This window comes from Coturnix japonica, chromosome 15, assembly GCF_054131305.1.
Source record: "Coturnix japonica strain WE chromosome 15, WE-NBRP24, whole genome shotgun sequence".
Lineage (NCBI taxonomy): Eukaryota > Metazoa > Chordata > Aves > Galliformes > Phasianidae > Coturnix > Coturnix japonica.
This window is the reverse complement of record NC_140677.1, coordinates 2595096-2618600: the sequence shown is the minus strand read 5'-3', so window position 1 is coordinate 2618600 and position 23505 is coordinate 2595096. Positions and strand designations below refer to the sequence as shown.

The 23505-nt window shown below is 38.5% G+C and overlaps 1 protein-coding gene across 6 annotated transcripts in view; it reads left to right on the top strand.

Annotated features, from left to right (window-relative positions):
- CNTN6 (contactin 6) overlaps positions 1-23505 on the top strand; it is a 127374-nt gene that overhangs the window by 14283 nt on the left and 89586 nt on the right. For all 6 annotated transcript variants that reach the window (XM_015875353.3, XM_085516145.1, XM_015875354.3 and 3 more), the window contains exon 2: positions 10690-10824. In XM_015875353.3, the coding sequence (XP_015730839.2) occupies positions 10770-10824 (55 nt within the window). In that variant the 5' untranslated portion in view covers positions 10690-10769. The remainder of the gene's footprint in view (positions 1-10689; positions 10825-23505) is intronic.

The window sequence follows — 23505 nt, the reverse complement described above, 5'->3', positions numbered from 1 at the left end:
TCATTTGGGCAGGGAAGCATCACTCAGCTCCCAGTCCCTTGACTTTCTGCTTTGCATCCTTGCTGGTTCATGGGCTCCAGCCCTCACACAGGCATTGCTCCTTATGCACTGGTCATTGTCTCACCAGACAATACAGTGTGAAGCATCTTGCTCTTATAGCTGAAATCCATTATCTGTGCCAGTGTTTTCACTGGGATAAGGCTCAGGACTTTGCTTCTTGCTGCAGAGCTCTTTGCTCCCTCTAAAATTCAGACTACTAATAAAAGGCCAAAAGTCACAACTCTTAAGGCTGTAGGAATAACTAGGACTATTACCAGTATCCCTGTTCCTGCAATATTAAATGTTAAAATCCAGAATAATACACTCTACTATATACAGCAGCTAAAGGGGAACTGGGCACAGTTTGCCCTGGCCCCAGCATGGCCATTGTGAGCAGTAAGGGACAAACTGGTGTTTGAATGCCAGACCCTCATATGAGTTGGCTGTGCCTTGCTCATTGATTTAATTATTGTTAAGCCAGCCTGAGAGCTCCCCTCTTCCATTGTAGCGCCCAAAAACCTCATAGAAAAGGCACTTGACATGGTGATGCTGTTAGAAAGTCCAGTACTTTTCTCCCTTGATGTGTTATCTGACTTCTCTCTCTTTCCCTTCTTTGTATTCCACTAGCGTCCAGATCTGTTATTCAAACAGGATAGGTGAATAATTTGGATGTTTGTTCCTGTCTTCAGGCCTTGTCTAGACACTAATACAATAACACTACTAATTCTACTTGGATGTATTCCCTATCTCAAAATACATAGGTTATGGTGAATTAAGTCCAATTTCACATAGAAAGCCACTTGATTATTTTCTTCTTTTCCTCTTTATCAAAGCGATTCTAAATTATAGTGATAAACAGAAATAACATCATCAGGGAGGAAGGGAATGGTGGGGATCATCATTTCATGCTGAATCATTTACTTGTTAAACGCTAAGCCCTGAAATTAACTTTCCCTTCTGACACACATGTGCACATATGCATGCAAATAAAATGATTAGAGACTTCATCTTAGGCAAAAATAATGGCCACATATGGTTCAGCTAATCTTAAAGTCACCCTGGCATTACAGTCCTGCCTGGTTCCTATTTATATTATTTAGTATTCAACATAGTCTCATTGCCAGCTGGTCTAAATCTATCTAACCTATGGGTATTTGTGTCATCCTAGGTCAGCAAAGAAATAGTCCTAGTCTCCTTACTTACAGCTGCAAAGCAACACACAGGTATTACAAAATCTAAAGTATTTCCTGACAGCTCTCTGGGGAAATCTAAGGTTAATAATTTACATTCATAGTGCCATTAATACTTTCTGCCAGGCTGATGACCAGTTGTTAATAAGTTGGCCGATTTCCATATTCCTGTCTAAAATTAGCTTTGGTTTCACTTTTTGCTTTGTTTACAAATAACTCTGATCCATGAATGCTCAAGGCAGAAGAGATGGGTGGATCCCCTGTTTCCCTTCTAGCCTCCTTGTTCTTCTTCTGAAGGACTGTGTCCAAACTCCTGCTTTAAAAGGGCATTTCTCCATCTCTTCCAAAGGGACTGAGTGCCACTGGTATTTACCTGACTACACACTTGCTTTGCAAATATGTTTTAGTGGGCTTATGGGAGACTCGAAATGGTGTGCAACCACATTGCTCTGGTCATGGGAAACCCCAGTGAACACAAAGCAAACTTATTTCAAGTGTAGCATTTAATGCTTATTCATTATCACTCACAGCATGTCATGTCCTGCATTCTTTCATACCTTGTGCCTGGCATGTTTTGCATGCAAAGCACATAATTCATCCCTTCGCCAGAGCAGAGAATATGAAAATGAATATTTTCTTAATAAACTGTCCACAACAGTACTTTTTATTTAAGTAAGAGAAGCTGCTAACCAGGTGCTGCTGCAATGATGAGAAACTGGCCCCTGTGTTGGGCTTGGGAGCCTGGCATTTGGTGCTGGCTGACTGTAATTGTAGGGAATAACAAACAGTGAGCAACAATGAATGAGAAAGAGAGATCATTTCAGATGTTAGAGCAATAAACTGAAATGAGATTCCATGCCTGTAAATATATGATAGATCAAGAAGCCAAGAATAGATTAAAAAGAAAAAAGAAAAAAAAAGGGGACTCCCCCAGTGAACAGTAAATTCTTGCTACCTGCTGATCAAAGGTTTGCGAGCCATTGTGTGGAAGTCCTCTCACCCATTAGCTGTGTCCCAGGCTCCAGTTAAAGGCATCAGAAGGGTTTCTATCATTGAGGATGATGGAGGCTTGTTGCTGTATTTGTCTAGCAGCAGTTTGACCATAGCTGGAGAAATGGGAACCAAATGAGGTGATATGACTGCATCTCACCATTGTGATCCCCTCCATAGCCACCAGTTGGAGGTGTAGAGGTGTAAGAAATGCAGGAGGAAGAGCGTTCCTTCCTGAAGGATATTATTTTGTTTGAAATGAGAGTGCCATAAAGATATCACAATACCTTTAATATGGATTTTAATAAAAAGATCTGGGATATTAAATATGAGGCAAGCAAAAGATAAAAACGAAAACTCTGAATAGCGGACTTCACAGTGGCACAAATTAAAGCATTCCTCTGATATAGGCTGATATTGAAACAAGCACTGTGTGAGATATTGAAAGAGGTGAAGTCTTCAAGATAGCATTGTAAAGGTTTATCAGCTGTTCATTCAATAACATCCCTATCCTTGAAGAAACCTGCATAGTATCTTTTGATGACATTCTAATTTTGATCCTATTTTACTGAAGAAATGGGAATTTTTCTATTGACTTTAGTTGGAATAGAATCAAGGTTTTTATCACTATTACACCGATCATATTTGGAAGGCAGTTTTCTAGAGTTCAGAGCCTTTACTCACAAATATTAAGTAGATGTTAAACTGTTTATTTGTGAAGAATATCTGCTCTAAGTTTATGAGTAACGTTTAAACATTTCATGTTTGTGACCTTGTTAAAAAATGTGGTAATTAGTTCACAAGTTATACTTTCAGGTTTGGTTTCCCATGTCATCTTGATGCCTTCTGGACATAGGCTATGACTGAGTTACACACCTAGTCCAGGAACATAACATATTCTTAGGTCTAGCAACATATTTCATACATTTTGCTTTCTCAATTTTCATTTATACTGCCTATTGTACAGTGGAAGACTTAAACTGCACACAAACATAGAAGTGAAGTGGAAAATTGTATGAGTTTACTTCTTTCAGCATGCCTGCAGGACTTGTGTTTCTGCAAATGCAAAGAGATGGTGGGTCAATAGCCCATAATCTTTTGGCAAACCACTGTAAATATTGCCTACAGAAACTTCTAAGCTTGAATTAGTTTTGCCTTCCTTCAGTCGCTGGAAACATGGCAGACATTGCTAAATGCTGCTATCATCTGCTGCAAATCTCTCTCTAAGGTTATCCATTTTGCCCCAGGAAGCTTTTGAGGCTGACATTTTTCTTACTATCAAGCAAGATAAGATAAATAATTACTCTGCTTTGCTTCGCTCTGCTTCTGCCTCACTTCTGTTAGTTTATGAAAAGAGTTGCAGGCTAGCAAGGCAGAGTCAAAAGCACCTATACTCATCCTACTACAAAACCACTGTAAAAAACGCATTTTCCTGAAGTCAGAAGTGATAATTTCTGCTAGGAGCAGAGAACACTGAGCAGATAACAGGAACTGAAGCACAACTGTAGAGGAGTAGGAGACCTTGTGTTTCTTGATATCACATTTCAGGATCCTGAAGATGAGGAGCTTACTCACTGTAAATGGATGCTGATCCTCACTGCCGCCTCCAGGAATATCAGTAATGAATACTAATGTTCATGACAAGGTATTTCTAAACTACTTATACTGATACAATTGCTTTTTACATTAGGTAGGGTAAAGGGAGGTGACTAACTAATAGAAAGCAATCATTCACTGAATATTTTAAGAGACACACACAATGTTTTGCCTCACTTAAGTGCTAAATATTTTATGCTACCTTCAATTTGGGCAGTCTTACATATAAATGATAGTCCAACAGGTAATCTTTCATGTGCTACATACTGTAGGAGTGCAGAATATAAGTTGGATTTGTAACCATACATTGTCTTGCACTGACTTGAGCCAAAGAGTGTTTATATACGACTCCAGGCATGATGACTGGAAATGGAAATGATTGAGTGCCTTATAAAGGGGAATGCAATTACTGGGATTTTATTTATAATGAATTCAGGGCCCATGGCTCTGGTAATGGGTTAAACAGTTTGTTTGAATGCCATTTAGTGTTCTGGGAGGTGTTAGCCTGAATTGGTGGAATATTTTAGTTTCATCATTTCCCTGAAAGATATTTGGAGATGCATCTGGACTGGGGCCAGCACTTGGCACAGCCCAGCATTGTTCTTGAAAGGCTGCAGGTGTGAAGACGTACCCTGAGGGGAGGTACATTGCCTGCTAACATTACCCACACTGACTAATATGTCTCAAAGTATAAGGCCAGTACAGGAGACAGAGCTGGTAATAAATAGAAAAGCCTTCACCACTCTTCAAGTGAAACCAATTTCTGGGCTGGTTTTATCCCACGACACCACAGTGAGATATTTTCGTCTTTATTTATCATACATATCACTGCAGAGAATACAAATAGGCCTGTAATCTCACGTGTCAAAGAGCTGACTACAGTGGAGCTGACAGAATTGAATTATACCTTTATTTGTGTTGTGTATATATACACAGACTCATGTACATATATACATATGGACACATGCATATATAAAAACCTAATACGTCTACATCTTGTAAGTTACAAGGAAACATGGCCAGCAATGCTGAAACGTGAGTACGTGCAGCAAAATGTTATACTGCCCAATAGACAATGCTTTCAGAATGATTACTAGCATTGCATACAGCGTGTAAACTGAAAGAAAAAAGATCAAAGTACTAGTAAATAAGCTTCAAGCAACATGGTTCGCATGAGATAACTGCACCTTTAGTGTGCTTTCTTAAGACTTGGCTAAGCACACGGGCTGTGGTTGTATTACAGCAGTTACATCCCTTATGGCTTAAGCAGTTTACTGTTGAAAGGTGTTTTTATGCCGATTTGTCAGCCACACACTAGGGTTTATATCTTTCAGTCTTTATGTTTGGGTTAAATACAACAAATTCCTGCATTGCCTCTTTCGTACAGAGGCACAATTACTTGCAGTTGTGCACATACCCCCAGTGTTCCAGTGAATGTGAACTCCCTGACATCTTCCCAGGGCACTGTCTCATTGATGCTAGCAGGACAGAGCACATGGTCCCTTCTGCAGTGCATTGCTGGGAAAGGAGTGTGTCTGTTTCCAGGTAGTTTCTTATTCCGTTGCAGTCCTCATTGGACAGTATTCAAAGACATGGTGTAAAGCTTTCTAATTGTTGATTTCTTCAAAAATGAAACTACATGGAAAATGAAAATAATTTGTTAAATTTAGAAATTCTGCTGCGTCTTATATTTGTGTGTTAGAATACGTGGTGAATTCTCTGAAGGGTCCTTCACTGTGGGATGATGAATGGGAAGGCTGGTGGATCCTTTTTGGCAGCTTGCTCAGCCCAAGCCTTTTGCCCATAGACTTTACATGACTACCAACATTCAGTAAGCCATTTATGGCCATCATACCTGCTTCTTTTAATACCAGTAAATCTATCTAAGGAATTGAGATGAGCCATCACAGATACCAGTGTATAGTCCAGTCCATTGCCCCTCTTAAACTGATGTGCTGCCTTAATGCAGACATAAGGAACCAAAACATCCATGCCATCACACAGTATATTGATCTCAGTGTCACCTGAAATACAACAAGCTGTTACGATTTAGGAAGATGTTTTGTAGATCCAAGATTTGAAGCCCCTGAAGGCTTTATGTACTGAATTTGAATTAAAAATATGCTCCAGTATTTACTGTTTCCCTAGGAAAAGTAAGCAATAGCAGTGAGAAGAGAAAAACAAATTACATTTGCTGTCCTTTTGTGAGAAAAGGATCACAGGAGTCATCAGCATCAGATGATTTAACCTTAGTTAAATACTGTGGGGTACTTTTCTCCTTTGAAGTATGGTTCAATAATTTTAAATAAGTAGTAAGCACTACAACAGCACAGGTAAATCTTGCTGGAGCCTGTAAAACTGGTCTCTTCTCCTTCTACTCTGGTAGTTACAAGTATTTGCTATTCAGTCTGTTATGGATATCTGGAAAATAGTTTGAGTGCAGAAAGCGCCTCAGGGATAAAAAGTTTGAAAAGAAAAATGTAGCTGTATATCATTGGCATTCATGAGAAAATTCACATTAGATGACTTCAAATCAGGTGCTCTGGAGACAATATAGAGATCAGGAGCTGCGGTGTGCCAAGAATGCAAGCCTAGCTGGGACAGGCTCAGCTTATTTCCTGGCAGATGAAGAATACAAAAGTATGTAAGACCAAAAGATAATATAGATGCGCTGAAGCTGGTAGGAGGGAGAGCCAGAGCTGCAGAATAAAACGTCTGCATGTACTCCTTGTGTTATAGCCTCTTTTCTGCACATTTTTTTGTACCTTTCCTCCTGCATACATTCTACATACATGTTTCTATGGGAATTTACACCAATACACCAGTCCTGGAGCAAAGCCCTTCTGCCAGCACCAGTGTGAAATCTGGCCCCAGCTCCCTGTTGTTAAACACTGCTTCTTTCACCAGGTCAAGAAGTTACTTCTCCTGCAAACATAGCTACATTTTGCCAGGGGTAAAAATGTCAATTTGTTTGAATTTAGCTAAGAGCAAAATCTCATCTTTCCCACTGCCTGACAACTCTTACCTTAGAAAGATGTCAGTTTGCCACCTGAACTGACTCCTTTTTGCTTTTATGAAACCAGCAGACAGTTGTGGCAGAAATGTGAAATGTTGCATGTTTGCATGAAAACTCCGGTGATGCCAGATGTGTGTTTTCCTCTTCGTCACGGACTTGATCTTCTGAATGTTTTGTTACTCAAAAATAAGCTGTAGAAGAAACTCTAGATCTCATAATCTAATGCCAAGGCAATACTTTAAACATTGGCTCCAACTCTGAAATAATGGACAATATGTTTGCACTTGTGTTAATGTGTTAAATATGTCAGATAACTTCATTAATAAAAGAATTTTACCTTAACCCTTTTAGATAACATTTTTAGGAGAAAGAAAAAAAAAAAAAGCAATAAAATTGCAAGCTTAGGACACTTGCTATAAAAGCTTTCTCTTTGTGTTCTAAGTGCAATGCCATCAAGTCGATGCATCTGCTCATATCCCATATTTCAACTGTGCTTGTCAGTGTTCCAGACATCCTCACAGGAATGTTTGAGGAATGCAATACTTTTGTGCCATTTCTTTCTGATAACATTCCCTGTGGCATTTGCAATGGAAAGTGGCTGCTGTATGACCCCACCGGGCTGACCATTGGTTTTCCCCAAAACTCATTGCACCCACCTGATTTCCATCTGCTCATCTCAAACATGCATCTTTATGTCCTGCTCTTAACATCTGGATGTCTGTGGAATATATATGTTTTTTTCCCCTGCAAATAAGAGGAAGAAATGACAGGCAAAATATATCTGAGACTTGAGTCCTTTCCTACTGACTTGTTTTCCCTAATGGAAAAACAACAACAAATGATGCTGTAACAAACATATTTGTGTAAATTACACACTGTTGACAAACAGACGTGCAATCAGTATTTTTAGGGGAAAATGTAATGTTTCCCCTATGATCATATTTAACATACTTTGTGTTCCATCTATCCAGATCGACGGTTCAAACTATGGCATAACAATTATAATAAGTGATAGTGTTACATCCAGCAAACAAAGAGTATGATGGCACAATTTATCTTGTTACATTTCTTGATTTAATGCCAGTCTGGGGTTTCTAGTCTGAACCAGATTTTTCTTATGTCATAAATATTTCAGTTTTTTCATTTATTCTTGATTTAGTTTGACAGTAAATAATCCCATGGAAGCTGCTGTTGGAAAGGCATTGTAAAAATTATTAAGTGCCTACTTGCCAGTTAGGTCCTTGTGTCTGTCAGAGTGAAATAAGTAAAATAGTTGAGTTACTTAAAGGAAATGTAAATATACATACATACATATATATTTATATATCCGCAATAATGCCTGAAATTTGTGACCTTAGAAGAAGGAAAGTTACAATTCTGGAAATTAATCAATCACTTATATGAATACAAAGATTTCTGGAAGTATATTCTGGAAACTGTCAGCAGGAGGTATTTGCTTTTTGATTTCTGAAAACTGAAATATAATTCAGAGAGAGGACAAAAGCAAACAAGGAGCTTTTTGGAAGGAACTGTTCTTGTAAGAAGGGTCAAGTGTCTTGGAAGAGGACACCTGTGATCAATCAGTTGGGTTCTATTGGTGATTTCATTGTGGTTCGGTATATTCAGAAAGCACGTGTCACATTGAAGAGTTCAAGTCTTTTTTCTTTTGAGCATATTTAGTACCATTGTTACCATTGCTTGAGGTGTCTTCTGACAGACAACAGAGCCTTCCTGCCGCTCCAGATAAAATTGGGAGGCAGGGGAAGGTGGGGACTTAAGCACTTACATGGGAAGAATTAACATGAAATCCTAGTAAAAAATCTCTTCCTTAACTGGCAAAAAAAGCCCAGATAACTAAATTGCCATGTCTGCAGTATTGATTGGAAAGAGTACATTCTGTTTAGGAAGGACAAGGGGAAAAAAAAGATAAGATTTTTTTCTAGCCTTAAATATCAGTGATGTGAACACCAGCTTTGAGATAAATATTGACAAATAGAAGAAAGCGTGTGAAAAAAAATACAATGCAATTCAATACGGAAAAGTACAGGGTTTCACACTTAGGTAGAAATAATCAATACACACCTTCAGCACAGGCAGGAGGTTTAAAGAAGGGGTTAGAGTGGACCCTGAGCTGAATGCAAGTATAGAAGGATAGCGATCCTCATTTGGGACTGCAGGAATAGCAAACAGCAGATTGGCACTGGTTGTCTCAGCCTGAGGGCTGCACACAGCTCTGGGCAGTGTGCTGGAAGAAAAGGGCCTGCAGTGCCAGAGGGATCCAGCAGAGATGAGGATGAAAAGCAGTGCTGTAGCTAGGAGGGACGACAGAAAGATTGGGAATCCTCTCATATAAGATGGAGTCGCACTTTTCAAACATGCAAAGGTATGGAGAGGAATCCATGCCTACTGAGAGTAGATAAATAAATGCACTTATAACTAAAGTTAGGAATAACCTCTAAACTGAGAATATTATCAGGGTTTTCTGAGGATGTTATGGAAAGCCTTGCATCACTCTAGGTCTTAAAAGGTAGTAAATATTTGCTGAGGACTTTTTAGGTGCAGTTAATGTTACTTGGGCAGGATTATCTGAAACATAAAGGTACCATCCAGCTCCATTTCTACTACAGTAAAATTGTCCAAACTTGGATTTCTTCCTTTTTTTTTTTTTTTTTAAGAGTTCAAGCCATTTACACTTTTAAATGACACTAAAGTTCTTCTGTAGACCCCAGGTGTGTGTGAAGTAGGACCTTACAAAAGATTAAAAGAAAGATTAAAAAGGAACAGCTTTTTTCATCCTTTTTTTTTCCCCAAAAACTTAGAAGCTTGTCAAGGTTTGATCATTCCCCATCTGAAATGGAAACTGGCAACAGTTCACTGGGTTGTTCCATGCTTCCCTTGAGACCACCTATGACTTTTAGGTGAAGCTTATAAAAACCTGTGAACAGAATGAGATTCCTTATAAAAGTGATTCCACAAGAGCTGCATTTCTTCATTGTCTGAAAAACATCTTCCTCATTCACATCAGCCAGAAGTTCCAAGGCAACCCTGTATGATTTTATCTTTTTTCACATTGGTATGAAAAATGAGACAAGAGGAACGAGGATATGGTTCCATAAGCGTGACTCATAAAGATAATTTCTCAGTGGAAATTTTTTAGCACTTAAAAGGTTTAGAATGATTTTATGATTTCGTAAACCCATTTTATTAAGTGGCTTCTGGTTTCAGCTGTTTTATGAACTGATTCCCAGCAGTAAATTACAAACTTACCCTTTGGGAGTAAAGGCCAAACATGTATTTTTTTTCTTGGTTTAATTCATCATATGTCCGCTGAAATGTCAAAGGAAATTAAAGCAAGTTGTTATGTAAATCCTTGTGGGTACACATTTCATATCTAAAGAATAAACGTTATGACAAAAAAATGTTGCATGTTTTCTTCTTTGATTTTTTTGTTGGTTTTTTTATGTAGTGCGTGTAAAACATTATATTGCTTTTCCCTTGCAAATGACAGCTACCATTCAGCTGTTCACCTGTGAACGCCATTCCTCCTAACCCAGCTGTACTTGGTGAATGGACAAAGGACAGTTTTTGCTTTCTTACTTTTAGAAGCTCTCCCCTTTGCCACATGGAGAGGATGAATGAGTCTCAGATATTACGCATGCTTATCACCAACATCCTTTCCGGCTTCATGTCCTGTTGGAATTACATTCACACTGGGACAATCCTGATGAGATGACTTACTGCATCTTATGTTTCTGAGTCTTCAGTGATGTAGTAGAACATGATTTTACATAGAGAAAATTGGGGCATTTGTTTTGAATCTATACTTCAAATATTGAATAACTCTTCCTGTTTTTGCAGAATATCACGGTAGTCACAGGAAGACGCACTTTACTTTCCACTGATTGGATGGGAGGAATTTTTGACCTTGGAAAGTGGAGATGGTGTTGCTATGGAAACTAATAATTCTGCTGCCATTCATGAGCTGCAGCACAGGTAAAATGTTCTACTGTTGGTGTTTGTGATTGATAAATCTGTATCAGTATCATAATTCTTCTAGAAAGGTGAAGCAATTACCAGAACTAACAGTACTTATTCGCATGAGCAAGTGATTAAGGAGCTTTTTGTTAGGACATCCTTTAATTTTAAGCAACACAAGGTGCTGCCTTTGAACCAGGAAAGCATGTTTCAAGATCATAAGAAAAGTGTACTTCAGGTAATAGCTTTTAAAAACATTGTAAACTGCAGCAACTGAGGAAAAATTACAACTGTCACTTTGCTAACAACATGCACGTGAAAGGCATTTCTTAGCCACAGCACAATCAGGTCCCAAACCAACAAGTTTAAAGGACAGAACACCACTGTGAGGTGTATGGAAGTTTGGTGTCTACATTTAACAAAATACCACTCCTTTATGTCTCAGCTGTACTTAGAAAGTGTCTTTAAATCACATTTAAATTCACTGATGAGATCCCAAACTGGTGAGAATCACAAGGACTGACAAAACAGAAATGCCAGAAATGAAGGGAAATCTTGATTCTTGCCTAAAGCAAATGCAGACATTTCTTCCTTCTTTGTCTCCAGCTGGCATGGTGATAGACCTTCACACAACACATGTGGGCAGCGATCTAAATCCAGGGCATCATCTCTATCCTCAGGTGGTATTCAGTGGAGAAAGTATGGTTGGAGGAAGCAGAATTGCTTTCCCCTTTCTCCTCCTTAAATATACCTTGTACTTAACTAAGTGGTAACTTTTTGCTGGTGTACTGTAAGGCACAATGCTCTTTTCCTCCCGGATGGCCATTGCTCACCACAAAGGTTCACTATTCTACGTTCACTTGTTTTTTTGAACCTTTCTTCTAATTGGAAACGTGCAACCGGACAATTCCATTTCATAAAATCCCGTAAGTGGAATTAATGCTTATGATTCATTACAGACCCATCTGAGACCAGGCTCTGAATGGTAACTTTGAGGTTATAATGAATTTGGGGATGAACTGACCTTTCACACTGTCTGTGATAGAAACCATGACAACTGACTTTTGCCTATAATTAATGTATTGAACTCTAAATAGCTGGTATGTTACTCATGTACTTATGAAGAAATTGTGTTAAAGTAACCTCAAATGATACTTAAATTAATTATGTACTGCATGAGTCAGCAACTGTTTGAAATGAAGAAGCTACAGAAGCAGATGCAGACTGGAGTAGTATTTTAAAATACTATTTAAATTAAACTGCACAGTATTTTGTCTATTAATAGTTTCCAGGTGAAAATGTAAATCTCAGGACCTGACATTCTGTCAAATCAATACTAAGTACCTGTTCCTGTAACAAACAGCCAACATTTTAAGGACTTCATAATACACAGTTTGCAGATTTCAAATAAGCAGTCACTCCTTTAATCCCAGATATGCTGAAGAAAACATAGCAGCATGTTTAGGAGCACCAGCTTCCCTTTAATTGCCTGCAATTGTAACCACACGGGGAGCACACTGCACTGCCACAGCGTTTACCTGCCGTACTTGGCTGCTTCTTACAGATTGCTTCCTTCTTTTCTCATCTAAATAGAGGTCTTATAGTGATCATAGGACGCCCCTATGATTTCTTGATGGCTTTTACCAGTTGTGAAGTAAATTGCAATCCTTAAATTCAAAACACTGATGAGGCACAGTACACCTTAGTGATGAACAAGATATTTTTATACTTTTACATTCCCAAATATAACCTTTTCCTTTTTTTTTTTTTTTTTTTTTTTTTTTCCCACAAAGCTTTCATTTTTCAAACTTTTTGTCATCTTCATCTTTTATGCTAGAAGATCATCTTTTAATGAGACCAGAATCCCAGGCCAACTGAGTTAAAAGATATTAGGAGCTCTCATTTACGTTAATGTGTTCAGGTTTTTGAAGACTTAATAGCTAAAAATGTAAATGATCTATATTCCTAAGCACCAAGAGCAGATCATGATGGCACCTGTGTCCTGATTCAGCTGTCAACTGAAGAAATTGCACAGTGCCTACTGACTTCACCTAGATAAGTTAATTTGTACCTGAGTGTAAAATACTAATGTGGGCTTATGCTGATTTTTACTAGGTGGCATTCTGAAATAGTCAAAGTTGCAGTTAGGGGTAAAACTACTTTGATTTATTATGTGGATGGCTCGCATCAATGTAGTAGTGATGGAATTGAGTGTGAAAATACAAAACTAGTCACAGTGCTAGAGAGCATCCTTGTGGGCTGGGGCTTGAAAGATAATTCCAGTTGTCAGATGACATCGGTCAGCCATTTCTTTCTTGTCTCTACCTCAGTTTTACCAGACGTGTAGAATGAGAATGAAATTGACCCATAAATGAATTTTAAATCTAAGGATTAACTTTGCTGCACAGTAAAGCTAGATATTATTACCCCCCAAAATGGCAGCTCAGCTACTCAGAGATCAAATTACTTTCTGTATTTCTCAAATCTTTGGAAAGCTCATGGAAGGAGTAATATTCCTTCTAACTCTTGTTTTCCAGCAGTGTTTTTTTTTTTATGTGACTCAACAAAGGGTCTTGGGGGTTTTCTTGCAAGCACCTTAAGGGATAAAATAAAACAAACTAATGTATGCATGTACAGTGACACAGTGAGGGAACAGATTACACTTTTTTTGCAACCCACTGCAATTTAAATGAGATAATCTGATCTAAGTGAAGGACGAGGTGAGAAGGGTACTGAAGTTAAACACAGAGATCATTACTTTAAATTCTGTGTGTTTGCTGAATAGATGTATGACAGCCATCTTTATACACTGTTGTTGAAATTTAAACATTGCTTGATGTTAACATGCCAAGCAAGAGTGCTCAGTTTATGTGTTAAAAATTTAGACAGAGAGGTTGATCTGAATAGAAGTGTGGTCTAAGCATTCAAGAAAGAAAATAACTGAAGAGAAGCAGGTGCTATTTGGTTTTCCCAGTGGATGATTTGAATACATGACACTGGGAGAGTAAACAAGTCTGTTGGTACCTCTCTTCACAGCACCATATGTACAATTCCACTTTAGCACCAATTTCACTGCAACTGTCTCAGCTTCCCTGCTTCCTTCCTGCACTTCTCTGCAGCTCTATACCATTGAGGAAGAGGAGGAGAGCTATCTTATAATTGTTTCTTCAGTTTCTCTCTTCTTCCTGGGCTACTTATACAAAATTTGCTTGTATCTGCCATTCCTGAGGGCTGCTGTGGTTCCCCTATTTTCTCATTTCTGGTGTCTTCTGTGTTTGAAAAACACACAAACTTCAGTGTAAAGATGGCTTTGCAGCCATCCTTTACTCTGCTGGTCATCTTGGAAGCAAGTAGATTTTCCAAGGTTAAAGATGAAGAAAACAGAAAGTGTCAGGCACTTAAAAATAGCTGTGGACAATGTCAATCTGAAAAGCCAACCAGTTATTAGTTTTATTTTGGAAATCAAGCAGTAATTATGTTTTTTACAGTCTGTTGGCTTCTTAGACAAAATTCAGTTGAAGATACAACTACAACCTCCTGGGCTCTGTTTTGGCCCATCATTTTGAAACTGCTAAATTAGAGAGAGAAATTTCCTGATGTAAAGTGTCCTGACACTCCTTTGGGTCACAGCATGATGAATATTGAATACATCACATCCCACGCTCTGCCTGCAGTCTCTTGCAGATTTATTGTTAGCATAACAGCACCTTTAGGAATGGAACAGCAGACCATATATTTTAAGACAAGTGACATCTTTGCTATTTCTAACAGCAAACTGTGGAGAAGAACTAGTCTAGACCAAAAATGTTAGGGCGTTAAATGTTAGACCTGAGGCATTCAGAGACCCACTGATGAGTCAGAGAAAGATAATAATTAGGTCTCCCTTGGACAACATGGAAGTTCTGATGACTTTGGCAAACAGTGACCCTGAAAGCTGAGTTTCTGTAAGCCACTTTCAAGCATCTGGCAAGAGATGATGTCTGGTAACGCAGTGACCTTCTCAGGGGAGTGAAAAGTGACATTTAAAGAAAAACCTTTATTTCCATTTTATGGGATGCCATTTGGTTCAGCTTGTTTCCTGATTTCAGTGAACAGTAAACATAATCTGGTAGAACAAAGCCAGAAAATGAGAGCACCTGGTGTCCCTGGGGCTACAGAGACTGAGAGGGTGGCAGGCAGGTGGAGAGCCACAGGAAGGTGAGTAGTTCTTCCCTTGCCAGCTTTGTCCCAGCTGAAATCCAGTACTCTGAGATTTACCACATGTGATGCAAAACCAGGACATACTACTATTTGAATCAGCAGAAAAAAAAATAGACTCTTATTAAAAAAAAAAAAAAAAAAAAAAAAAGATGTGAAAACACGTGCAAGATAAAGAAAAAACATGACAGATAGGAAGTGAAAATAAGTTATTTTTCTAATCCATCGCCTGGTTTTGCAGACATAGCATTTAGAAAATCTTACCGTAAATATTGCCTTAAGCTAGAGAGCAGGTGATTTGTGGAAAGTGAGCTGCTCTGCCTCTGTTCATTTCTAGAAGGGTTTACACAGGGCTGGTCTTTAATTTTAGGAATGAGGATGAACAATGTTATTATTTCCATTCCCTGTCTCTTATCAGAGCTGCAAACTGTTACTAACTTGAGGGCAAAAAGGAGACAAAATAAGCCAGTACGTAAGAAATGTGAATGTCTTTCTTCAATGCAAGGCAATGTAAAGGATGAATCCTCTTGTGACTAAGAGGAGTGCTGCTCAGGAAGCCCATGAGCAATTTCTGGCTCTACCACTTACTGGCTACAGGAGCAGGAGGATGTTATGATGCACTGTGGAGTTATTTCCTTCATTGCTCTCAATTCCAAGAGAGGGATATTCACAACAGTGTGTGGTTTCAGCTGCCATGATAACAAAGCACACATAGAAAGGAATGATGATGCCGCAGTGATGGTATCATCAGTAAAGAAGTGAAAACCAACATTAGCAGAGCTGAGGAGCGAGCTCTGCTATTTTTACACTAACGTAGTTTTGCATTGGAAATTTGTTTTGAAAAGCAAAGTATCAGAGTAAGGCTGAGAATTTCTGAAAGCCTCACCCATTATGATTAAAGATCTTAAGAGTTTTCATATCTTTGCAGTAAAAAAAAAACAACAGAAGCCCGCATCGCAGGCAGCCTTTCTGAGTGGACAATGAAGTGCATCACCATGGAGCTTCCTGCGTACACCGTATTGCATCAAACTGACTTGATGGATACAAGGAATGATATCATCTAATGTTACATAACATCGGCTAGATTCACATTATAGAAGCACCTTCCTTATTACATTTCCTCTCCAAGAAAAAATGTCTTTTTTGAATTCCCTCGAGTGCACAGGCGTATGGTGAAAAAGAGGTTAGAACTCAGATGCTTCTTTGAGGGAGGGTCAATACACTTTCAAATTTTAGGTTGCATTGATTTAGCTGTCAGAAAGATGTTATTTACAGTTCCTGAAGTTAAGTGGAGCATGCTAGAATTCATGGAAGTCATTACTGGAGGTTTATGTTTTCTGTGTGTGGCTCCAGTACAGAAGTTTTTCCTTTAGGCTGAAAGGACTTACAGATTTTTATAGGGGTTTAAATAATTACTGCTTCCTAATCTCCTCAATTAGTTACTTTACATTAAAAAGAAATGTTATTTTGCTATATTGCAAATTTTACATGTTTTCTTTCTGTTTTATACCAAGTCATTTTAATCTCTTCGTATGAAAGGCTCATTAACTGGTACTTTAGAAATACTTCTTTTTTTTTTCACTGCCAAGAAGTTAGCAGGTAATTAAGCACTTAAAATATTTTGAGCACTTTCTTGACCAGCAGTAGAAAATTTAACTGGAAAAAAAAACAAAGCGCCACCTTAAAATGGCATGATAATATATCAGTTTCATAGTCAGATACATCGCTGTTTTCAAGAGCATTTGGATGTAGTTCATACATTTAATATAAATCTTACTGTCTATTTTAAAGGTGAAGGTGTGAATTTTACTTCTGAAACTCCATAACAGTTCAGATTAGTGCAAAACCAACTGCAACTGTGGATGTGTTGTATTCTCCCACATTGCCCAGGACTTCTTCCTGGCACCAGGGTTATTCATTTGTTCAAAGCTAGAGACCTTTAGGAGGAGCAGGCAGTGGGTCACTGTCCTCTTACTTCTGTAACAGTCTCACCATTAAGCTAATTTTTAAGACATTCTTTTGCCAAGGTTCATTATTTGAGCAGGAATGTTCTGCTAAAGCCCCACTGCTGGATATTGAGATTCCCCATTTCATAGTTGAGATGGTGGCATCTTTCTCTGATATATACTAATCAAATCACAGGTATAATAATCAAATACTTTCTTTCATTGAAAACCATTCCTCAACTGGAATGAGTTCCAATTGGCGTGTGGAAGGTTAGGTTTAATAAAGAGCAGATGTTCTTTATGAAATGAAATGAAACCCAGTTGTATTCTGTAACTTTCTGCTAGTAGAAAAGTGCACCAAATGAATAGTAAATATGGGAAGGATTTATTCAACTTTCAGAAAACAGACCTTGGAAGTGCAAAGCATTACTCAATTGGCTTTACTTAGAAATGGAAACCCAGATCTAATTTCCATGTGTCTTAATATTCCCATCCAGCAGATCTGCTCACGCTGACATGGGTGAAGCCTTGCTCACCAGCTTTTAAGAGCTGTAACCATATCAGCTACTTCCACATAATCACAGGCTGATCATCCCTTTCATTGTTTGCAGAAGCTTGGAAATAAAATGTCTCTAGTTATTGATTTGCTACTTCTTTTTCATTTAGTGACTATTGATTGCTGTTTATGTGTGTGTGTTTCTTGTTGAGCAGAAATTAACACTGAAAACACCTTGGAATTCACTGCATTCCTACCTGCTTGGCATTCCTGGGCAAAGCTTGCTCTTACAATCATTGTAACTGGGCTTTTCAAAAGCCTATTTCATTTTCTCCTCCAATCTCTGGCAGCTTGGACACCAAGCTGTGCAACCTGGTGTAGGGAACCTGCTTTGATAGGGGGGGTTGGACTTGATGATCTCTGGAGGTCCCTTCCAACCCCTACGGTTCTGTGATTCTGCGATTTGCATAAACAAATTCATTTTTTCTTTTTTTTAACTATTATTATTATTGGTACTTGTCTGAGGCAGCAAATGGGATTGTCACAGAGTTTGAATCTGCAGTCATTTCAGATAATACAGTTTTATCTAGGCTCTGGTTCTCATGCCTGTGTTACCCACATAAACCTCCTAGGGCATGTGGCATTTTTTTCATAACTATCTGGATGAGAAACTCATGTGATTACCACTAAAATTGCTTGCTGTGTATGCATGGGAAGCCAACTCTGAGACACACACTGATCTGTAATTTGGGAGAAATATGGATGGATTAGTCTAGCAGGGCCATGTGTAAGGGCTGGATGAATGAAAATAGCTGAGAAAGAGATGAACCATTGTTGACTGAAGCTATTACTTCCGTACTATCTATAATGCAGTCCTCTCAGTGGTCTTATTATATTCCAGATCCTGTATTTTTTTCTAGTTTTGGTTCTATTAATGCAAAACACAATCAAAATCTCAAGCCACATATGTATTTTACATGAGACTAGATTATAGTCCTGAACCTTAAACTAATAACGCGCACAGATTCTTTTCATTTACCTTATCTTTGTTTTTCATCCTCCAGAACTCCCCTTTTCCATGTTCTCTCATCACATACGATAGGCGGAAACTTTTTAAAACAAACGAAAAACCCTCAATCAATCAAAACGAAAGGCAGCTTTTCACTCTCATGGCATTCACGGTTTCAGGAATAGTGTAAAAAAAGCACACTATTCAGGGTCTGTGTTAACAATATAGTTAACATCATTAGCATCCGTAGACAAGGCTCTCTGACTTCTTCTGCAGTGGGAAAAAGAGACCAATTTCTGAATATGGAAGTGGGCATGAGACCAACAGGAGACCAGCAGCCCCCACTTCTGCTTCCTGGGGTCTGTGTAAGGTCACTTTATGTGACAATCCTTGTCCCAGTAGGGTGGCTCAAAGAGGAAACTGAAGTCATGTCAGCTGTGCTGCAGGAGGTGAATCTATGGATGTTAATACTAATCTCTATACCTTTGCTTTTATATGCTTGATTTTTAGATTCATTTGGGATTTTGGCAATAGGATTCTTTTTCTCCTGTATAGTGTAATACCACGGTATTTTGTCCTTTGTTCAATATTAATATATGCTTTATTGTTCTACTCTAATTATGTTCTCATTATTAAAGGGGCAATAAGTTTTCCTCTGACAGATATTGCATCTCGTTGTTACTGGATATTGGTTATTCTGTGCCATTGTTATTAATAATTTGTAGCAATTGAATCAGTATTATAATATTAATCTGCTAAATCTCTTTTGCTGCTAATTAAGGTGCTATCTGTGAAATTGTTTAGCTCCAAACACCATGCTCCTGCTTTTCAACCCACTATAATTGCCTGAAAGTCATTCATTTCTTCTTACGTAAGTCAGGTCTTTTAATCAAGGATCCTGTGAGCTTTGCCATGGTGTGAGCTGCTGTCAGTAGGAATGAAAAGTTCTCATGGACAAAGATATTTTTGTAGTGACAAATGCACCTTTCACTGTAGTCCCGGAAGGCCTTAGAAGTAGAATAATTGCACTTGGCCGTTCCAAACTGGGCACAAAAGAAGAAGGAGGGCTTAGAGGGAAAAATGAAAGATTACTGAAGTAATCCAACTATTGAAGATATCAGCAAGGAAAGTCACCATGGCTTGGGGATGTCTTCACAATATGTATATAAGATGACATCCATCAGACTGTGTTCTTAGGAACAGGCAGCATCACTGCTGTTCCCAAGCAGAAGACACAGATGGTGTTCTTGAGCCAGTAGGGAAAATTTATTAATAGCTACAGGATTTATTGATGTACGTCTAAAATGAGTGTGACTCCCTTTCTATGGTAGGACATCTGGCATTATCTGTGCATTACAAGCATTTCACACTGATCCTCGAAAATCAAAGCCACTGTTCAACTGCGTCTGGTTCCTTCTGAATTCATTCTGTTTGGGGCCACAAAGACAGCAGAGAGTCCTACTGGAACCAGTGTGCCAGAGCTGTTCTGCAGGCACTCACATGTGTTAGTGTGCACCCCAGTGCCATTGTTAGATGAAATCTGATTTCTGCGTCTTCTTCAGTTGAGTGGTATTTCAGCTACAGCAGTGCTGTAGCTACAGGCAGAGGCAGGCTGGGCTGTCCCATCTCACCTGCTGGCAGTACCACCCTGACACTGATAGATACACTGTTTGCAACTTGATCTCCTTAAAAACTAGCTGATGCAAAGCTCATTATCAATTGGGAGAATCATCTCCAAAAATAGGAGCATGTTATAAATTCAGAGAACAAACCCCTTCCATCAGAATGAGCTTTTGCTGGATTGCTGTGTGCTTTTGGACAGACATTTGTTTCTGTTCCTTTATGGCCCCCGCAGACATTCTGGCTGCCATTCCTCCCAAACTGCAGCTTTGTCTCCATCTAATAGACTGTGCCCTGAACTCAACCTTAAAATGGCTTTGTAGTTTAGAGTAAAATCCATCCAAACTTTGACTCGTGCTTAGATGGCCTTCCCACCAACAGAGCAGTGATTTATGGAACACAATTTCTTCATCCTCCCTTATTGTCTCACTTCATACACTTATGCCTAATAGTTGGTGATGATTGATTACTTTTCCTACAGTATATATAAAAAATGTATGCTGGAACAGGCAGTGTGAAAAAAATCCAGGGTTTAATCTCCACTAACGTCTTGATGAGCATTAATCAGATTTATATTTCACTCATATTAGTCTAATGCTATTGAAATCACTGGCAATAATGTAGCTTAGATCAGAATATAACATTATACCTCCAACTGCTGTTTCTAATTAGATTTATTCTATTTCATATGGGATGCAGTAGAAATAAAGGAGTTTTCTCAGTGTCTTTCTTGTAAACATTTGTAGTCTTCCAAAAAAAACCCTAATAGTTTGCTCCATGGCAGGTAAATAAATTCATTTTGCAGTAGATATTGAATTCATATTTGCCTGACGAGTGACCTTATCAGCTATTTGTTGTCGTCTTCTAATTAGTGTATACTTATTTTTTTCACTAAATTAACCCCCAGCCTCTATTAAACATAAGCTGATGGTATAGCAAATCCTGTGTAGTGCTGCTATTAAAATGGTGGCGCACATGTCCTCCTCAAATTTGCCTTAAAAAAAGTATATCTCCATTATATTATGTTGAACTGATAATGAAGCCGATAGGCAGTTAAAGAACAACGTCATAATGCTGACAATACACCATGAGAGCTGGGGAATAGGAACACCTCCATGTTATTAAAAAAAATGTCTCAAAGTACAGAGAGCAAACAAAAAGCCGGGTCTTACTATTACTCCTGGATATTTGCTTTTGAAAGAAATAAAATATATATACTCCTCATAAAATCCAAAGCCACATGAAGTCTGTATGGATGGCAAGTTCATTTTTGTTTCCATATGTATTTCCAAGACTTTCAATGACAAAATTCCCCAGTATTGAAGGGCTTATCCTCACTAAACCTCCGTGGGTGTTTTGTAGTGATATTTGCTCTTCTCAGTTCAGAAGCAGTACAGTGGCTAAAGTAGGTAAGAAACAAAGGATAATGCTCCGCTCTTGGTCAGCCACATGACAGCATCAAAACAGCGTTTCCTCAGTCAAAGTGGACCTTCAGATAGTAAACGCAGTGTAAAATTGCATCAGCTGCCAGTGCTTTCAATAACGTCTGTATAAAAGACTGAAGCACTGGGGACAGTATCCAGCCCAGTTCCCATTTTGTCCCTTAGAAGAGCTGAAAATTCACAAGTAATTTAAGAAAACTTAACCTGAGCTAAGATTTCATGTTGCAGTCTGATGCATACAAAACAGATACATAGCTATTTTATGGGGAAAGGATGCGAAAAGAGCACTTCTGGCAGCCCAAACTTGGATATCAATTTTGCAGGCCAAAATAATAAACCAACAATATTTTATAACACACTGACATTTAACTAAAACGTCCGTGCAGTTTCCAAGATAATAGAGACGTGAAAATACTACCAAGCAAGAAATAAACTCTTTTAAATAAGGCGCACTGTAAATTCAATTGGCTGCAAATAGCAAGGAAACAAAGCACTCCATTTTTTTTCCTTTAAAACTCTGCACTCTAAACCTGCCTAAATTAGACTTTTATCTGTTGTTGATTATATCACTCCTCAGAAATATGGCTTTCAGACATTTTGTCATAACTCCACAGGTGATATCACACTACAGACACATTAAACATCAGTCAGGATCATGCAATTTTCCAGCAACTACATGTCAAACAAATACATTCTCAGCCTTCTGGGACAAACGTGCTTGCAGATGGATGACACCAGGCTGTGATAGATGGGCTACAGCACAGCAACCCCTCACACACATTTGCAGTGCCTTACCCTTGCATTGCAGACAGGTATTCCAATGCCAAACCCACAGAATTTGGGAGATCAAGAACCTGAACTCAGTTCTGTCATTGCAGACTGGAATCCTCCACCTGCTCTTTTTCTTCTTATGTTTTGTTTGATAATGTTTTAGTTTTATGTTACTTAATTCTGTTTTAGTGCCCCTGCATTATGCTTGGCTTTTTCACTGCGTGTTAACGCTCATATAATCCCTGTAATGGAAACCTCTCCACCCCACATGAGTTGGGGGTGAGGAGGGACAACCCCTGTGCTGAGTGCACTCCTTCCTTTGGCTCATTACAAATCAAACTACTTTCCCCTCTTTTCATCTCTGCTTCAGTTTGAATTCCACCACTGGCAGAGATGAAATGACTAATCTAATTTCTGTCTATGCAGAGAGTCCTTCTGCAGTTCTTTCTGCGCATCTACTTTTTCCCTGAATAGTTGTCATTTAATGCCCCGTTATCTTAGATGGCACTCATTTAGTGGTTTATTAAGCAGTAATTTAGCAGCCTGTTATCAGTTCCTACTGTAGCTAGGAAAAATAGGCAATCCAAGTCCACATGATTTGTGCAGAATTACAGCATTTTTGTGATTTTTGGATTAGAGAAAAATTACAGCAAAGGAATACATCTGAAATGTTTAGCCTGCATTTCATTATCATCCCTTGACTGAGTTTCCCAACAGAATGCATACTACCCTGACTTTATTTCTGCTTCCAGCCTGGGCAGTGACATTGTACAAAACTGTGCAGGTCTCAATGGACTGTGTTAAGTATAAGGAGGCCCTAAGCCTGGCTTCTTCCCGCTATGTTCTGACCTTTTTGGAATATTTTCAGGCAGGAAGAAGGCATTGGGCTTACATTAGTTTTTATGAGCTTCTTAAAAGACAAAGGAAAATAGGAAGTTTAAATGAAAGTAAGGGCAAGCCCAGCAATCAGAGTGTGCCATAGGCATTAATTGCAACGGGATCAGTGCAACTCACAGCAGGAGAAAATTTGGCTTTGCAAAATAGTGTTGATGGTAACAGAAGTCTTAAATTGAAACTACAGCTTTCAAGATCTGGATAAAATAGAAATATTAATTTCTGTTTCTTAAAATTGTCGTATTACAACAAGTATTTAAGTTCAAGATCAAATGAAGCAAGAACAAAGATAAAGAGGTGCCAACCTACTAAAATGAAAATGGA